We start from the raw sequence: 15,267 nt of genomic DNA, 5'->3' as shown, positions 1-15,267 counted from the left end.
TGAGGCGAGAAAACAATGAAGGAGAGAAAGGGGAAGGAAGGGTGCTGGGCCTCCGGAGGAGGTTGGGTCCCTGAGGATCTGCTCCCAGCATCCTTTTTGCCTCCCCCTCTGCCCACTCCCACGTTTTCCACTGGGATGTGTGTGCAGCCTCTTCTGGGGTTATAGGAGAATCCAGAAGAAATCCCCCAAATCAGCAGATTCGGAGCCCTGGTCTTTCTCCTGAGTCCTGGCGCCACAGTGAGCCCCAGGCAGCAGCAGGAGGAGAGTCCAGGTGCCCTGGCTTCCAGGCCAGGCATGGACCCTACACTGGGGAACACTTGGATCCAAAGCTTTCCTTCTTCTTTGGGTGCAAGGGCCTTATCACTCTCTGTATGTGGAAAGGACTTTTAGGCCCTTGGAGGAGACAGCAGTGGCCCCAGCTCTGCTATAGCAACCTAGGCTTTCTGGGTTTTGGGGAATGCACTGTGAACAAGTATCCACTTGTGACTGTTGCACCTTGAGTTTTTGCTGTTTCGAAAAAGTTCCAGGAAGAAGCTCAGCCCTGGAAAATCAAAATCCAGTTGGATCCACAGATGCCTGAGTTGGAGATGAACTTTGGCGAACTCTCCTCATTACCATACTAACCCCACACCCTGCCCAATCCCAGGGAATAACTTATTGGCCATTTTCTATGCATGCGACATATGTGGAAGGATGATCCTTGACTGCACATTTGCGGCTTTGACCCCACCTCTGCATACAATGGCTCAGCTCACCAGCTCAATACGAGCCCTGTGTTCACTGTTGTTCAGGGAAGCACTGCTTTGGGAACCATCTCTAGTGTCCTACTTACTCGTGACAAATAATAAAATCCCCCTGTTAAATCCTCCTTGGTTGTAGTCACCCGCCAAACAATTGAACCCACCGGTTGTGTGAGTAACACTATTAGTTTCTGTGTGGCTTGGGCCAGCCACTGCCTGCCTCTTAGCAATGATGTCCCCCTCTAAAATGGAGTTAATGATCTCTGTTGTAACAACCTCATGGGGTTGGTCAGGAGCCACTCGAGTCCTTTTCCTTCTTTGACTCACCGTCTTCTCCCTGAAAGCTTTCTGATCACTTTGAGATATCTGCTTAGTACTGGTAAAACGTACATTGCTGGAGCATAGATTTGTGTCTGTCTTATTACTTTTTTAGTTCCTAGAATTGAGAGCATTGCCTGGCACATGGTAGATGCTCAGTAAATATGTGCTGAATGAATGAATGAATGAATGCTACCTTGGTTCTTTCTGGGTCTGAAATACAAAGATCTTATTCCAGATGGCTGATGAAGTGTGATAGGAAGGGCAGAAATTAGCCGAAGAAGAGGCTGGTAAACTGTCCAGCCCCACCTATGGCCTAAAGGGCTTTCGCGCCACCCCCTCCCACCAGACAGTGATCTGTGGTTGGGGGCAGGTGGAAAGCAGGGAGTTGCATAAGGCACATAATCTGAGAGTTCTAAGAAGGACCCATGAGAGCTTGGGGCTAGAAGCTGCATGGCTTCCTGCACTTCCAGTTGGGTGTATTTGGTCGCATGGATAATATTTAGAAAAGTGAAAGAAAACTGGCACATTGGTTCAGGGCTCAGCCTGTGACCTGAGTCAAGGCTTGATCTGAGATCAGGGGTAGGACCAGGCTCAGGGCTTGGAGTGACCAAGATCATGACTTCTGCAGGGCCAGGACTGGGGCTCCCCCTGTGACCAGAATCAGAGCTCAGTCCATGACAGAGATTAGGGCTCAGTCAGGAGACACTATCAGCATTAGTTCTGGGGCATGTCAGGGCTCAGTCTGTGACCCAGGTTGGAGTGTAGTCAATGACTAGGGTGAAGGCTCAGTAGAAGTAGTTTGGGACTCAGTCCAATGTGATTCAGTCAATGTGGGGCTGGAATGAGGGGTTGTGGATCAGTATGTGCACAGGATTTGGGCTCAGTCTGTGATTAGGATCAGGGCTTAACTTTGACTCAGGTTCAAGGCTCTAGGATTGGGCTCAGTCTGTGACCAGGTCAGACTTGGTTTAATACTGGGGACAGAGTGTAGCCTGGGCCCCAGATCAGAGCTCAATCAGTCATCACATAATGACTTTTGTGAGCCAAGATGAACCCCTAGAGAAAGGCCCTGTTCTTCTGGATTCTGGAACAAACTCACACCCTTTCTGAGATCTTCCTCTCCCCTCCCCACCACAGTCACCCCAGCACTCTCAGTCCTCCTGAGCTCTCTGTGCTTGGGGGAGGAGAAGCCCCTCTCTCTTTCCTCTGCCTGGCCCAGCTCCTACCCCGCTTGCTGTCCATGTGGCAGTATATAACACTTTGCCTCTCCCTTTGGCTGGGAAACAGCCCCTGGACATCAGCACCTCCTCACAGAAGCCCCTCTGACGCACGAGGAGGAAGAACACAGGGTCTTCCTTCAGCGGTATGTGGAAGTTTAGAAACACTCATCCCCACCCACCAGGGAACAGAGCGGACTTCTCTGTCCTCCTGGACTCTCACTGACTTCCCTGCTGCATATGGCTGTGCAAAGCATGACGCTCAGGGTCTGTCTCTGTGTCTCTGTTGCTCTCTCTCTCTCTCTCTGTCTCTCTCTCTCTTGCTTATATACACACACTCTCTCTCTTACAAACATACACAGAAGGGATGCCTCTCATAGATAACCTCTTCCATACCTGTGCACATACTCAGGTAGGAACACTTCCACCACACTCTAGTGACCTCATCCCACCCACCACTTCTCCCCACATACCCTCCCTGTCACAGCAGCCAAGGACAAAAGGTATATGCAGAAGATGTGCCCCCCTCCAAAATAGACAGGCAGCTTCTCACACGTGGATTTCATGCACACTGACCATTTCCTCCTTTACATGGGTGCAATTCCATACACAAGGACCTGCACAGACTCATTACAAATAAGATGGTCATAACGGCAACTTGTGGGATACAGTTTCAAAACATAGAGAGGCAGGAGAACACAAAGGCAGTTTTACACAGAGGCACATAATTCTTCCTGAGCAGCTATGCCAGAGTCACACAGGCACAAAAGCTGTTATACACCAACCCGCCCGCCACCCCGAACATTTTGTCTATCTCTGTTTCTTGTCTCTCTCTCTCTGTCGCTCTATGCCTCTCTGCCTCTCTCTGTCTCTGTTGTCTCTCTCTCTCTCTCTCGTACACACACACACACACACACACACACACACACACACTAGGAAAACATCCCATTTGTGAACCTGTCTTACACAACACTCTACCACATGGTAGAATCATCAACAAAACTCGCATTTAATGATGGTGTTGACCTGAGGAATCTTCAGACAGAAGCTTGTGGTCAGAGGGGACCACCAGCAAAGAACTGACCCAGGTCTTGGACCAAGAGTCTCCCAGAGAGAGTCAACCTCCCAGTAGAAGGGAGGCCAACCCCTCCACTGCTTCATGAAAGAAGACTAGAAATTCTCCTGGGGGAAAGAAACACGGTACAAAATACATTCAGAGCCCCCTGGGTGGGCCTGGGGCAGCCCAAATCCTACAGACGAGGGAACTGGGGAAGCGTGCCACAGGTCTAATCCCTGGGCCCTTCCTTTGCATGGCCAGGTTCCAAGGGGTGGAATGTATTAATCATATTCCTCTTACAAAAATATATCTCTTTACACACACCTTCTCCGTGGTCTCTTTGCTACTTGGGAATGAGCATTTACCTGCATCCCAAGGCTTCAGAGGGACTGCCTAGGGAGGCTGCTCCAATAGAATAGCAAAGAGGCTATGACCTATGGCTTTTTCACCTACACAATGATGGATGGTGCAGGTTTGGACTGGGTGGGAAGCCACTGGTATCCAGGGTTGGGGAAGAGATGGGACTCTGGACCAACACTTTGTAAGATTGATGCTCCGTGATTTAGGTCCTCAGAAATCCTTTGGTTTGGCATTTCAGCATCAAGAGAGCAGTGTTTGTATAGAAATGACACAATTTCATTCACCCCATTCCTTAAAGGGCCCCCAAGGGAAGCTGGCCCTGTTGGACTATGATCAAGAGGAGATATATGGTCTGGGAAGGTAGTGGGGGTCCATTTTGGGTGTGGTTCCATCTGATTAAGAACACTCTTGCTGTCTCACCTGGATAGCAAAGGACCCATATGTAGGGGTCAGAAGGGCAGTGTAAGACCGACTGGAGCCCACCATGGAGAGATGTGTCACTGGGGCTCTCTCTTAAGTCAAATTCTGCACATGGCATGTGACCATCCTCGTGGGCTCATTGTTGGTGCCTGAGGTTCCTTGAAGGTGGTATCAGGATCTCAAGGTCACCTCCTGGACACAGCATGGATAGAAAGGGGCAGGGTTCATGCCCTGGAGGTGGAAAGGCAAGCAGCTCATTTCTGAGAAGCAGTGTGGCCTGGGGGGCTCATAACACCAATGGCCCCACATGGTGTCTCCAATTAACCTACTGTGAGCACCATTGCCTCCCCACACTATCCAGGATGTCAGAAACCTAAGGCCACGGAGAAACTTCCCAACAATCTTTCTTTAGAACAGAAGGTGGCCTGAGTTAAACATCGGTGCCAGCACTTCGTGGGTGGAGATGAGAAGGGGGCTGCGAAATAGCCCAGAAGGGACAAGCATTTGGGGCCAAGTTTTTACAATAGCCCCCTGGGCTCTTGCATCAAGAGCCTTGACAATTGCCATGGGGCATCCAGCAAGTCTCCATGATGTGGATGAGCCCTCCCTCCCACAAATGGAACCCAGAGTGGTGGGGGCAGGGACCCAGGAGACAGAAAAGAGTCCATGTAACTAGAACCCCCCAAACAAGATGCCCCACATTGCCAAGGGGGGAACATGTGAGCAGAGTGGTACTGCCTGGGCAATCTCTTCCCTTGAGCCTCCTCTGTCATGCAGGAAACTCATTGAAGGCAAAGAGCAGCCAAGGGGATTGTCCCCAGACCAAAGAGAGGACAGATGAGTGGGGGTCACCAGGGGTCTTGAGTCCCCAGGGCCTGCGTGGTCAGGACTCCCAGTCTACCCTCCCCCTGTGTGGACGCATCATCTTGGGTAGTAGTCATCGGGGACACCCGTGAGGTTCCGCCCTTTGAGGGCTGCATCCACCATCTTGATGTAGGCAGAGATGGTCTTCTGCATGTCCGCAGTATAGGGGTCATACTCGAGCTTCCGGAGCCCTGAGCGCTTGAAGTTGCCATCTTTCTGGCTCTCCACACAGAGCAGCCGGTCCTCCCTGACAGCCACGCCCAGCAGGCTGACCATCCGGCCCAGCTGGACGAAGAGGTCCTGCTTCAGGTCCTCAAAGTGCACCACCAGCACCTTCTTGCCGAACTTGAGCCAGTCCAGTGTGTGAGTGGCCCACCACGGGGCATAGTTCCTCACGAACTCTGGCCACTCTGCAGAGAGGGGAAAAAGGACACAGTCAGAGGGAGGAGGAGTTTGAAAGACCCAGTCAGATGGTGCTGGCAGTGGTTACCATTATTCACAGCACAACACAGTAACACAATTAACAATTAACTGTAATAATACAGGCCAGGTGAGGTGGCTCACACCTATAATCCCAGCACTTTGGGAGGCCAACTGGAGGACAGCTTGAGGCCAGGAGTTAAAGACCAGCCTGGGCAACATAGCAAGACCCTGTCTCTACAAAAAATAAAATAAAATAGCTGGGCATGGAGGTGCATGCCTGCAGTCCTTGTTACTCAGGAGGCTGAGGTGGGAGGATTGTTTGAGCCCAGGAGGTCGAGGCTGCAGTGAGCTATGATGATGCCACTGCACTTCAGCCTGGGTGACAGAGCAAGACCCTGCCTCTAGAAAACAAAAAGAATAACAACTTAGCTCAATTCCCTCCTTTTAGAGCTCTAAACACACCCTGATACTTCTCACCTCAATGCTGTTTCTCCCTGGAATATTCTTGACCACCACCTTCTCTTTGGGGATAACAATGTTACTTGTTTGGTGATTACTATATGCCAGGCAAACCCCATGTATAAGTATGTGTTACTGTAATATAATATACAACATATTATGTTATATATTATTTGTGTTAATATATAGTGTATTTTAGATTACATACTTATATATTAATAAATATATTAATATAGCTTTTAATTCTACTTAATCTTCACAACAACCTTAAGAGGTATCATCATTATCTCCATTTAACAGAAGAGAAAACCGAGGCACAGAGAGGTTAAGTAATTTGCTCAAGGTCATATAGCTAATAACTGGCAGAGCCAGGATTTGAACCTAAGCAGTCTGGCTTCAAAGTCCGGGCTTTTAAGTACTAAGTTTTTCTGTGTAGTAGTGGTATCTCCTCACAGGATAATAATGGAGCTCTTGTACAAAGTAGAAAAAACATATAATAAAGTTTCTAGCATGGCGCGTTGAGTTCAGCAGGTGCTCAACAAATGTTGGCTATCGTTATTACTGATATTATTCTGTTTTCAGGTCACCTTCTCAGACTCCCTGGGCTCAGGCAGGTGCCTCCTCTGGGTTTCACAATTCCTCTCTCCGTCCCCTGCAGCCCCCCACAGCACTCATTATGCTGTGCAGAAACCCCCCACTTCTGTAGTCTGTCTCCCCAGTAGACGGTAAGCTATCTGAGGGCAGGGTTTAAGTGGGACTATTTTTATCATCATCTTCACATATTTCTGTCCTACCTTTCTTCATTTTTCATGGAAGTGTCATGGTGAAATGACAGGATGGATTGTCATGCAAACTTGGAGGGTGAATTTGGGAGTGTCTGACTTGAAAGACAGGTTACAGACAACATGGGAATTCCATGGGGAGAGGCAGTCAGTTCCTGGAGCTGCTGAAACTCCCGCAGAAGGAGGAGCTGGGGAAAGTGCAGAAGCGGGACCTGGAGGGTGTTGGGAACAGAGAAGAGGAATCACAGCCTCAATTCTGAGCCCCAGCTGGAGAATCAGAGGGCAGGAGCTCCAAAACCATGAACTGAGACCTGCTGCTTCTCACAGGGACAAACACTACCCGGCACCTGCCAGAGCAGGCAACAGAAGAACTCTGTTTATTGAACGAGGGTGGTGAGTCCCCCAGGCTGCATTGGGGAGCCCAGCTGGTTCTTAAAAATTAAGTCCTAGTCCCTTGCTGGGCGATGGATACCCATTATCTTATTTAATCCTGCTGACTACCCTGAAAGGAAAAGGACTACTCTCTGCTCCTCACCAGGGACGAAACTGAGGCTCAGAGAGGTGAAGTGACTTGTTCATGGCCGCACAGCCAGGAAGGACCGTCCAGATCAGGCCTGCCTGGTTCCAGGATGGATCTTTCCCAGGCACCAGCAGCCTCATCGCCACTTCCTCCCACTGCCTGTACTCAGCAGGTGCTCAGTGAATGGTTGTTGAACTAAATTGAAATTCACAACTGCCAAATTGCAGTGTGGCGAAGGCCTCCCTTTCTTTGCAGAACACATCAGAATCTGTGGCAAGACTCCTTCCCCACCAAGTCCCCTGGAACATCACGGCTGCTTGGGAGATATTTATGCTGCTGACAAGGATATTTTTTATCCTTAAAATAGATTATTTATAATGTATCTGGCTAATTGGGCCCGTACTGTTATAATGGGTTAAGACCAGATGTATCTGAGTAATTAGGAAAAATTGAGCATGTTGTATGCTCTGTTTTCCTTTTTCAGAATTTCCCCACGCCTGCATCACCTCACAGCATCACTGGTGATTCAGAATAGCTGCTACTCTCAGGGGAGATGCCCAGGTGATAGAGACGGTGCTCATCACCCAGCACCCAGCAACAACACAGATCCAAACTTCTAGGCTTGGCCACCTCTCACCATCTCAAGTGGTTGCTGAAAGAGGGCTGCAGGATGGCTCAAGAAAAAGGAAGGAGTCTCTCAGGTAGCTCCAGGTATCCCAGTCTTAGATGCAGGTGGGATGGAGATGACAGAGTGTCCTTGTTGACTGCAAACCTCTGTGGGACACCAGGCGCCTCTGTCTGAGGGGCAGGAAGGGAATGTATGTTGCCTGAGCATTTCTTGGGCGTTGGGAGCTATGTGGGGCACTCTGCATGCATGATCTCATTCTGTGCTCTCAAGTAGCCTAGAGAGTAGGAATTCCTAATACTGGCTCCATTTTAGACACAGGGAAAAGGAGTCTCAGAAGCAGGAAGCAACTTGCCCAAGTCCACACAATGGGCATTGAAGGCAGAGTTCCAACCCCCACCTATCCCAGACTGAGCCCAATGGAAAACAGTGTGGAGATTTCTCAAGAACTAAAAATAGAAGTACCATTCAATTCAGCAATCCCACTACTGGGTATCTACCCAAAGAGAAAGAAATCGTTACATAAAAACACACCTGCACACCTGTTTAGTGCAGCACTATTCATAATAGCAAAGACATGGAATCAACCTCAGTGGAGGATTGGATAAAGAAAATGTGGTACATATACATGTATGTGCATGCATATATAAAATATTGATTTTATATATTTACTTATATATATTAAGAAACCTGCACTTGTACATCCTAAATGTATAAAAATAAATAAATTTTTAAAAAGAAAAAATAGAGCACCTGGTCTGATCAGCTCCTGCCCTCTTTTCACTCCAGGACCAGGGAAGCATGACTTCTAGGCTGCCTACTGCTCACTTTACCTTCAGGCTGTTGTCTGAGACCTGGGGTCTGTTTATAGATGATTCTGCAGTCAGACTGCTGGGGTTCAGGACCCAGCTCCTCCCCACATGAGGTATGTGACTTTGGAGACATTACTCGATCTTCAGCCTCAGTGCACCCATCTGCAAAGTGGTGATCTGGATAAGACCTACCTCCTACAGATGCTGTGCAAATCGAGCGAAATAAGATTTGCAAAGATCCTGGTACGGCTCCTGAGACAAGCAAGGTGCTCAATAAATACTGGTTAGTGTTATGATTGTCCATGATGCTATTTGTCCTCCTGTATCTCCTGACTCTCCACATGCTCCATCATTTAAGTCCAAACATCCCTCCAAAAGCACAATAGATATCCAAGCTGTTTCAGCAGCAGATGTTTGTCCACCTGGCCCCCTCCTATGGCAATGCTTCCTCTCTTGAAACTCTCAAATTACTTCATTGGAAAGAAGAAGAAGAAAAATTAAAAACCAAAGCCCTCGTTTAACTCAGGATTCCTGACCATTGATTGCTGTCTGCAAACTGGGCAATAAAGCCATGGAACATTGGTAATGAGTTCTGGTTCCACCGGAACTGTCATACAGGTGTGCCTGGCGGGGCACAGGCTGGCCAGCCTCCCCTCCATCTTCTTGTTGATGGAAAGAACTGGGGCCTGATTAATAGTTCAACTGTACTTAATTCCCCATGGAATAATTAAACACAGTATCTGTTTCATTAAACAGATCCAGGACAATTCACCTTGTATAATCATATCACATAAAATTTTGCTGTGAACTCACTCTAGGGAGATTGTAAAATTAACTCTATGGAACCAAAAGCAGAGTGGGGGTGGTGGTTCTAGGAGTCTGGACTGAGCTGTAATTGGGAGGGGGACAAGGGCATGGTGGGGTGGACACACTCAATGGCTAGGTGACCTTGGCTCTTACAGGGTGATCTTCACATTCTGTCACCGAGGGCATCCAAAAGCAGCACTTCTCAAACCTTAAAGTGCACATGAAGTGTCTGGGGAAATCTTGTTAAAGCGCAGATTCTGATCCAGGAAGCCTGGGATAGGGCCTGACATTTGCTTGCCTAAAAATCTCCCAGGTGATGTCCATGTTGCTGGTCCACAGGCCACATTTTGAGTAGCAGGGACTTATAGCAATGGTTCTTAAACTAGGGTGCTCATCGGTATCACCTGGAGGGTTTTGTTAAAACACAGATTGTGGCTGGGCTCGGTGGCTCACGCCTGTAATCCCAGCACTTTGGGAGGCAGAGGCAGGTGGATCATGAGGTCAGATTGAGACCATCCTGGCTAACACGGTGAAACCCTGTCTCTACTAAAAATACAAAAAATTAGCCGGGTGTGGTGCTGGGCACCTGTAGTCCCAGCTACTTGGGAGGCTGAGGCAGGAGAACAGCGTGAACCCGGGAAGCAGAGGTTGCAGTGAGCCGAGATCACATCAGTGCACTCCAGCCTGGGCAACAGAGTGAGACTTTGTCTCAAAACAAAACAAAACAAAAACAAAAAAAAACACACACAGATTTCTGGAGCCCCACTCCCAGAATTTCTGATTCAGTGGGTTTTAGCATTTCCAACAAGCTCCCAAGGGATGCTGATGCCACTGATTCAGGACCTTAAAGCAAGAGTCTCAAACTCAAGTGTCTCCAGGGGCCAGATGGTGAATGCAAAGGGGAAGAATGGGCTGAGTGGAGACTGGGGGTTCTGTTCTTTAAGGAAGTCTCTCTACCAGAGCCTTGCATGCCTGGGTCAGGCCTTGGAGGGGGCACTTGGAGAAGATCCCTTCTCCCATCTCAGACTCATATGGGACCCCAGGCCCCCAATATGAGATGAGTGTGGTGGATCCCCTTATCCCATACTCCCTGCAGCCTCTCCATTCAGCCTGTTCTGACTCCTTCCTTAGTGTTGGTTTAGAGCTCCCAGCTGTTTTGAATAAGGAAAAAGAGGAGAGGTGGGTGGCTCTTGGGAATTAGGAGACTTGTCTGAACCTAAGACAGGGTTGAGGTTCCTCTTCCTCTGGAAGAGGAAGATATCTGAATGTACCAAAGGGTCAGCAACGTCTCAGGCAGTAGAGCCTGGTGGTTAACGTCTGGGTTTGAATCCCAGCTTAGTCAGTACCTAGGGTCTTAGCCAAGAGACTTGTCCCTTCCTGGGATGGCTCTCTCCCTTGTAAAGTGGGGTGTACTGATGATCATTGCCTTTCTTACCTCATGTGGTCCCTAGAGAGCTTAGATGAGATATCAAATGTGAAGTGCCCACAAGAGCTTCCCAAGTAAGCCCCTTTCCTGTTCACTTGGGACAGCAGGGTGCCTGGGCTAGACCAACCTTGGTGGTCTCTGCGTCTCTCTGGGCCTCAGTTTCCCCACTACTCAATAGGAATCAGTGGTTCTCAGCCCTCCGTGCACATTAGAAGCAGCTGGGGAACTTTAAAAATATTCACACAACGCGGGAGTGGGGTGGGGACAACACACACTGGGGCCTGTCGGTGTTGGGGAGGGAGAGCATCAGGAAGAATAGCTAATGCATGCTGGGCTTAATATCTGGAGGATGGGTTGATCTGTGCAGCAAACCACCATGGCGGCACACGTTTACCTGTGTAACTAAACTGCACATCCTGCAAACGTAACTCAGAAGTTAAAATAAAAGTTGAAAAAAAATATACTGATGTCCAGGCTCCACCCAGTAATAGTCTAGGGTGCAGCCTGGGCACTGGGGTTTTCCCACTCTCCTCCAGGGACCGTAAGGAGCAGCCAGCACAGAGGCCCACCGAGGTCACTGATCTCCCAGGTCTTTTCCAGCTTTGACAAGCAGAGTCTGTGCTCTTAGGACAGGCTACTACCATTTGCACATATGAATATCTCAGCCTGGCGACCAGTTTTGCTTTTGATTGATTGTTCTACCAATAAATAATTCAGAGGCCTCTCTACCCCTGGGAATAACTGAACTAATGTCACCACCTATCCAAGCTTCCACCCCCTCACTGAGAAGAGGAGTGAGGCAGAGGGAGGAACAGAAAAACCGCCTTGAGTGAACTGGGACCTGAGGGGCAGGCCCAAGGGTTTTAATCAACAAAGTCAGTGTTGAGGGTGTTACCGGTGAATTGCTGAGTTACGTCATCCTGCCCTGCTCTGTTCCTCTCTGGGGAGGGGCTGGAGTACTGGAGCAGCCTGGTTCCTGGAGGCTGGATGAGCTGGGGACAGCTCACATTTGCAGAGCGCCTGCTATGTGTCGGGGGCTCTGGACTGGGTGATTCATAGCCACCAATGGTTCATCTAATCCATTATCACAGCGCAGTGCTGAAGAGCGTGGGCTCTGGAGCAAGATTCCCTGAGTTCAAATCCCAGCTCTACCACTTTATGGAAAAACTTCTCCCAACCCCAGCTTTATTAAGGTCTAATTAATATACAAAATACTGCACATAATATCTACAATTTCGTGACTTTGGTTATATGGATACACTCATGTTACCATCACCATAATCCAGGTAATAAACATTTCCATCACTTCTGGAAGTTTCCTTTAGTCTGTTTTCTTTGTTCGTTTTTGTGTATAGTAAAAAACACTTAACATGAGATCTACCCTCTTACCAAAATCTTAAGTAAAGAATACCTTCTTGTTAATTAGAGGCACTATGTTGTACAGCAGAACTGTGGAACTTACTCATCTTGTATAACTGTAACTTTATACTCATTGAACAACAACCCCCTATATCCCCCTTACCCTGGAAAAGCTCCTTAACCTCCCTGGACCTAGGTTATCCCATCTATCAAATGGGGCAATTATGGTGGGGATTTAAGAAGTTAGCCTTTTCCAAAGCCCTCAGTAGATGTGACTTTCATTATGGTGGTGGAGATCATCCTATAATGGATATGGGACTTTGAGGCTGAGAATGGTTAAGAATACTCAAGATGGCAGAAGTTGGGTCTGACTTCAAAGCTCTGGCCACTGCCCTGGGTGGCTGCTCTGCATTGAAATGTTGATCCACACAGCCCTCTGTCACCTAGTAAGTGCCAGAGCGGAATCTCAAACCCAGGTCATCTTAGTAAGTTCCATGCTTGGGGCTCAATGCTGTCATTTCCCAGCTGTGTGATGTGGGGCAAGTCACTTAACCTCTCTGAGCCTCGCCACCCAGAGTTCTTGGGAGTGTTCATTGAAATGATGCCCTGTACCTGTGCTCTCAGGACCTCGTGGCAACACAGGCACTGACCTGGGGCTGGATTCAGGTCTCTCGACTCCCAGGGTGGGGCTCTTTAACCTGCTTCCATCAATCTCACATCAATTTCATGAGCATCTCCAATGCCATGAAAGTCACACCTACTGAGTATTTGTAAAATTCTTAAAGCCTCACAGTTTTATAATCTTCACTTTATAGATGGGGCCATCTAAGTTCAGGGAGGTTAATGAGCCCTTATGGGAGGTGGTAGAGCTGAGATCTGAACCCAAAGAGTCTTTCTCCCGAGCCCATGATTTTAATCCCCTGTGCGATGCAGCAGCCCGGCTCACAGAAGGTGCTGCTTGTGGGCGGTGGGGGGTTGTGGGAGGCACCCACTCTACTGGAAGCAAGGACTGGAGCATGACACGCGCCCTCCAGGATGTCCTCCAGGGTTCCTCGCATGAGGCATTGCCTCCTGCTGGTCACGCTGGTCCGGAGCACGGGACCCTCCCACCGCCCCCTGCAGCCCGAAGCCCCTCCCCTCCCCTCCCCTCCCCTCCCCTCCCCTCCTCTCCCGAGCGGTACCTTTGCCCTTCCAGTGGGCATGCGCAGCAAAGCCTATGTGGCCGCCGTACTTGCGGTTGAACTCAGCCATGAGGGCTTTGTAGGGGTTGCGGATGAGCAGGATGGCGGCGTCGAAGGCTTCGATCTCTTTCTGGCCGCTTTCGTGCGTCTTGATGCAGATGGTCCGTCCGCTGCGCCAATGGTCCCGCTCACCTTTAAACCCTTCCCGCAGCCAGAGGTGAGGAACAGGACTGGTGAGCTGGGGAAGCAAGAAGCCCACCCCACTCTCTTCTGGGCCACCTCGGGAATCCTCATGCATTTGTTCACTCAGTCATTCGCGTATTTATTGAGCACCTACTATGTGCCAGGCACTGTGCTAGGACCCCGGGATTAAAATGACTTACAAAAACATTCACGGGTCTTCAAAAATATTCACAAGTCTTCCTGTTTTTGAGAGTTAGATTATTCAAATAGTGAACACAAATAAATGTAAAACCACTGCCCTGGTGAGTGTTACAAAAGGGGAGTATTAATGCTTGGGTGCTAGCTAGGCACAATGGCTCACGCCTGTAATCCCAGCACTTTGGGAGGCCAAGGTGGGAGGATAGCTTGCTCCCAGGAGTTCGAAACCAGCCTGGGCAACATAGTGAGACCCCATTCTCTACAATAAAAAATTAAAAAAAAATTAGCCAGGCATGGTGGCATGCACCTGTAGTCCCAGCCACTTGGGGGGCTGAGGCGGGAGGATTGCTTGAGCTAGAAGGTTGAGGCTGCAGTGAGCTATGATCATGCCACTGCACTCCAGCCTGGATGACAGAGTGAGACCCTGTCTCTTGACAAAAAAAGAAAAGAAGAGAAAAGGCTTGGGTGCTGTGAGAGGGGCCAGACAGTGATGTACTGGGTGATTCCTCTTTGTGGGGAGTCAGCGTCCCTACCCCACTGATGATGGGCATGGCCATGTGACTTCCTGTGGCCCATAGAATGAGGGTGGAAGTAGGTCTTCAGGACAGTCTCAAGACACATCATATGTTTCTGCTTACTCTCCATGAGGGAGCTCTGCTATCACCATGAAAGGACATGCCCTGGGGGTGGGGGGTGGGGGATTGGTCCCAGATGATGACAGACACATAGAATAGACATGGTCCTAACCTGCAGCCTGGAGGTGGGCAGCCCAGTCAGCTCAACCAAAATCACTGACCTAGTCAAGTGGCATCCAGAAAGGTTTCCTGGGAGAAGAGATGCTTAAGCATAGAACTGAAAAATGAGGAGAAACTTACTAGCTCAAGAGAGCTGGGAAGGGAGGGCCAGGTGCTGGGAAAAGCAGGTGCAAAGGGCCTGTGGTGGGTGGGAAGAAATCTGTCACATATGAGTGACTGCAGAGAGAATGCAGGTAGCAAGAGGGGAGCATGGGGCTGGAGAGGTTTGTGGGGTCTGTGATGAAGAGGCCAGCACTAGACCAGAAAGACTGGAGAACCCTTAAGAGGATTTAAGCAAAAAAGAGGGGCATGATCAGGTTTTCCTTTCAAAAGCTGAGGAGCTGAGAGAAGTTCTGTGCAGCTGGAGACTAGTCTAAGCCCTTTACATATATTAAGCAATCCAATCCTCCCAACAATTCTATGAGGAATTTTACAGATGAGGAAACTGAGGCAGAGATGTCCAATAACTCGCCCAAGTTACAGAGCTATGGAACAGGCAGAGCCGAAATACAAACCTGGGCTCTGGGCACACATGTGTCCTTCGCCCTCTAAGTGCCCCTTAGCTCATGCAAGCTAAGGCATTTGGATATGATATTAAGGCCAGGCAGAAATGTTATTATAGTAAGCCTTCAAGATACTGGCTGTGTTTACAACCCAATGAGTCATTCTGGATATCATGTCACCTCTCTGGGCCTCAGTTTTTCTCATCTGTAAAATGG

General features: G+C 49.0%; 1 protein-coding gene across 3 annotated transcripts in view; it reads right to left on the bottom strand.

Annotated features, from left to right (window-relative positions):
• Nucleotides 1-3,263: 3,263 nt before the first annotated feature.
• The window catches only part of WSCD2 (WSC domain containing 2), a 121,974-nt gene continuing 109,970 nt past the window's right edge, over nucleotides 3,264-15,267 (bottom strand). For all 3 annotated transcript variants that reach the window (XM_019039378.3, XM_019039376.4, XM_019039377.4), the window contains 2 exons: nucleotides 13,374-13,574; nucleotides 3,264-5,389 (listed from right to left, as the gene is read on the bottom strand). In XM_019039378.3, coding sequence (XP_018894923.1) covers nucleotides 5,037-5,389; nucleotides 13,374-13,574 — 554 coding nt within the window. In that variant the 3' untranslated portion in view covers nucleotides 3,264-5,036. The remainder of the gene's footprint in view (nucleotides 5,390-13,373; nucleotides 13,575-15,267) is intronic.

The sequence above is a fragment of the Gorilla gorilla genome, chromosome 10 (assembly GCF_029281585.2).
Source record: "Gorilla gorilla gorilla isolate KB3781 chromosome 10, NHGRI_mGorGor1-v2.1_pri, whole genome shotgun sequence".
Classification (NCBI taxonomy): domain Eukaryota; kingdom Metazoa; phylum Chordata; class Mammalia; order Primates; family Hominidae; genus Gorilla; species Gorilla gorilla.
Note: the sequence above shows the minus strand (reverse complement) of the source record. Positions and strands in the feature narration are given on the sequence as shown.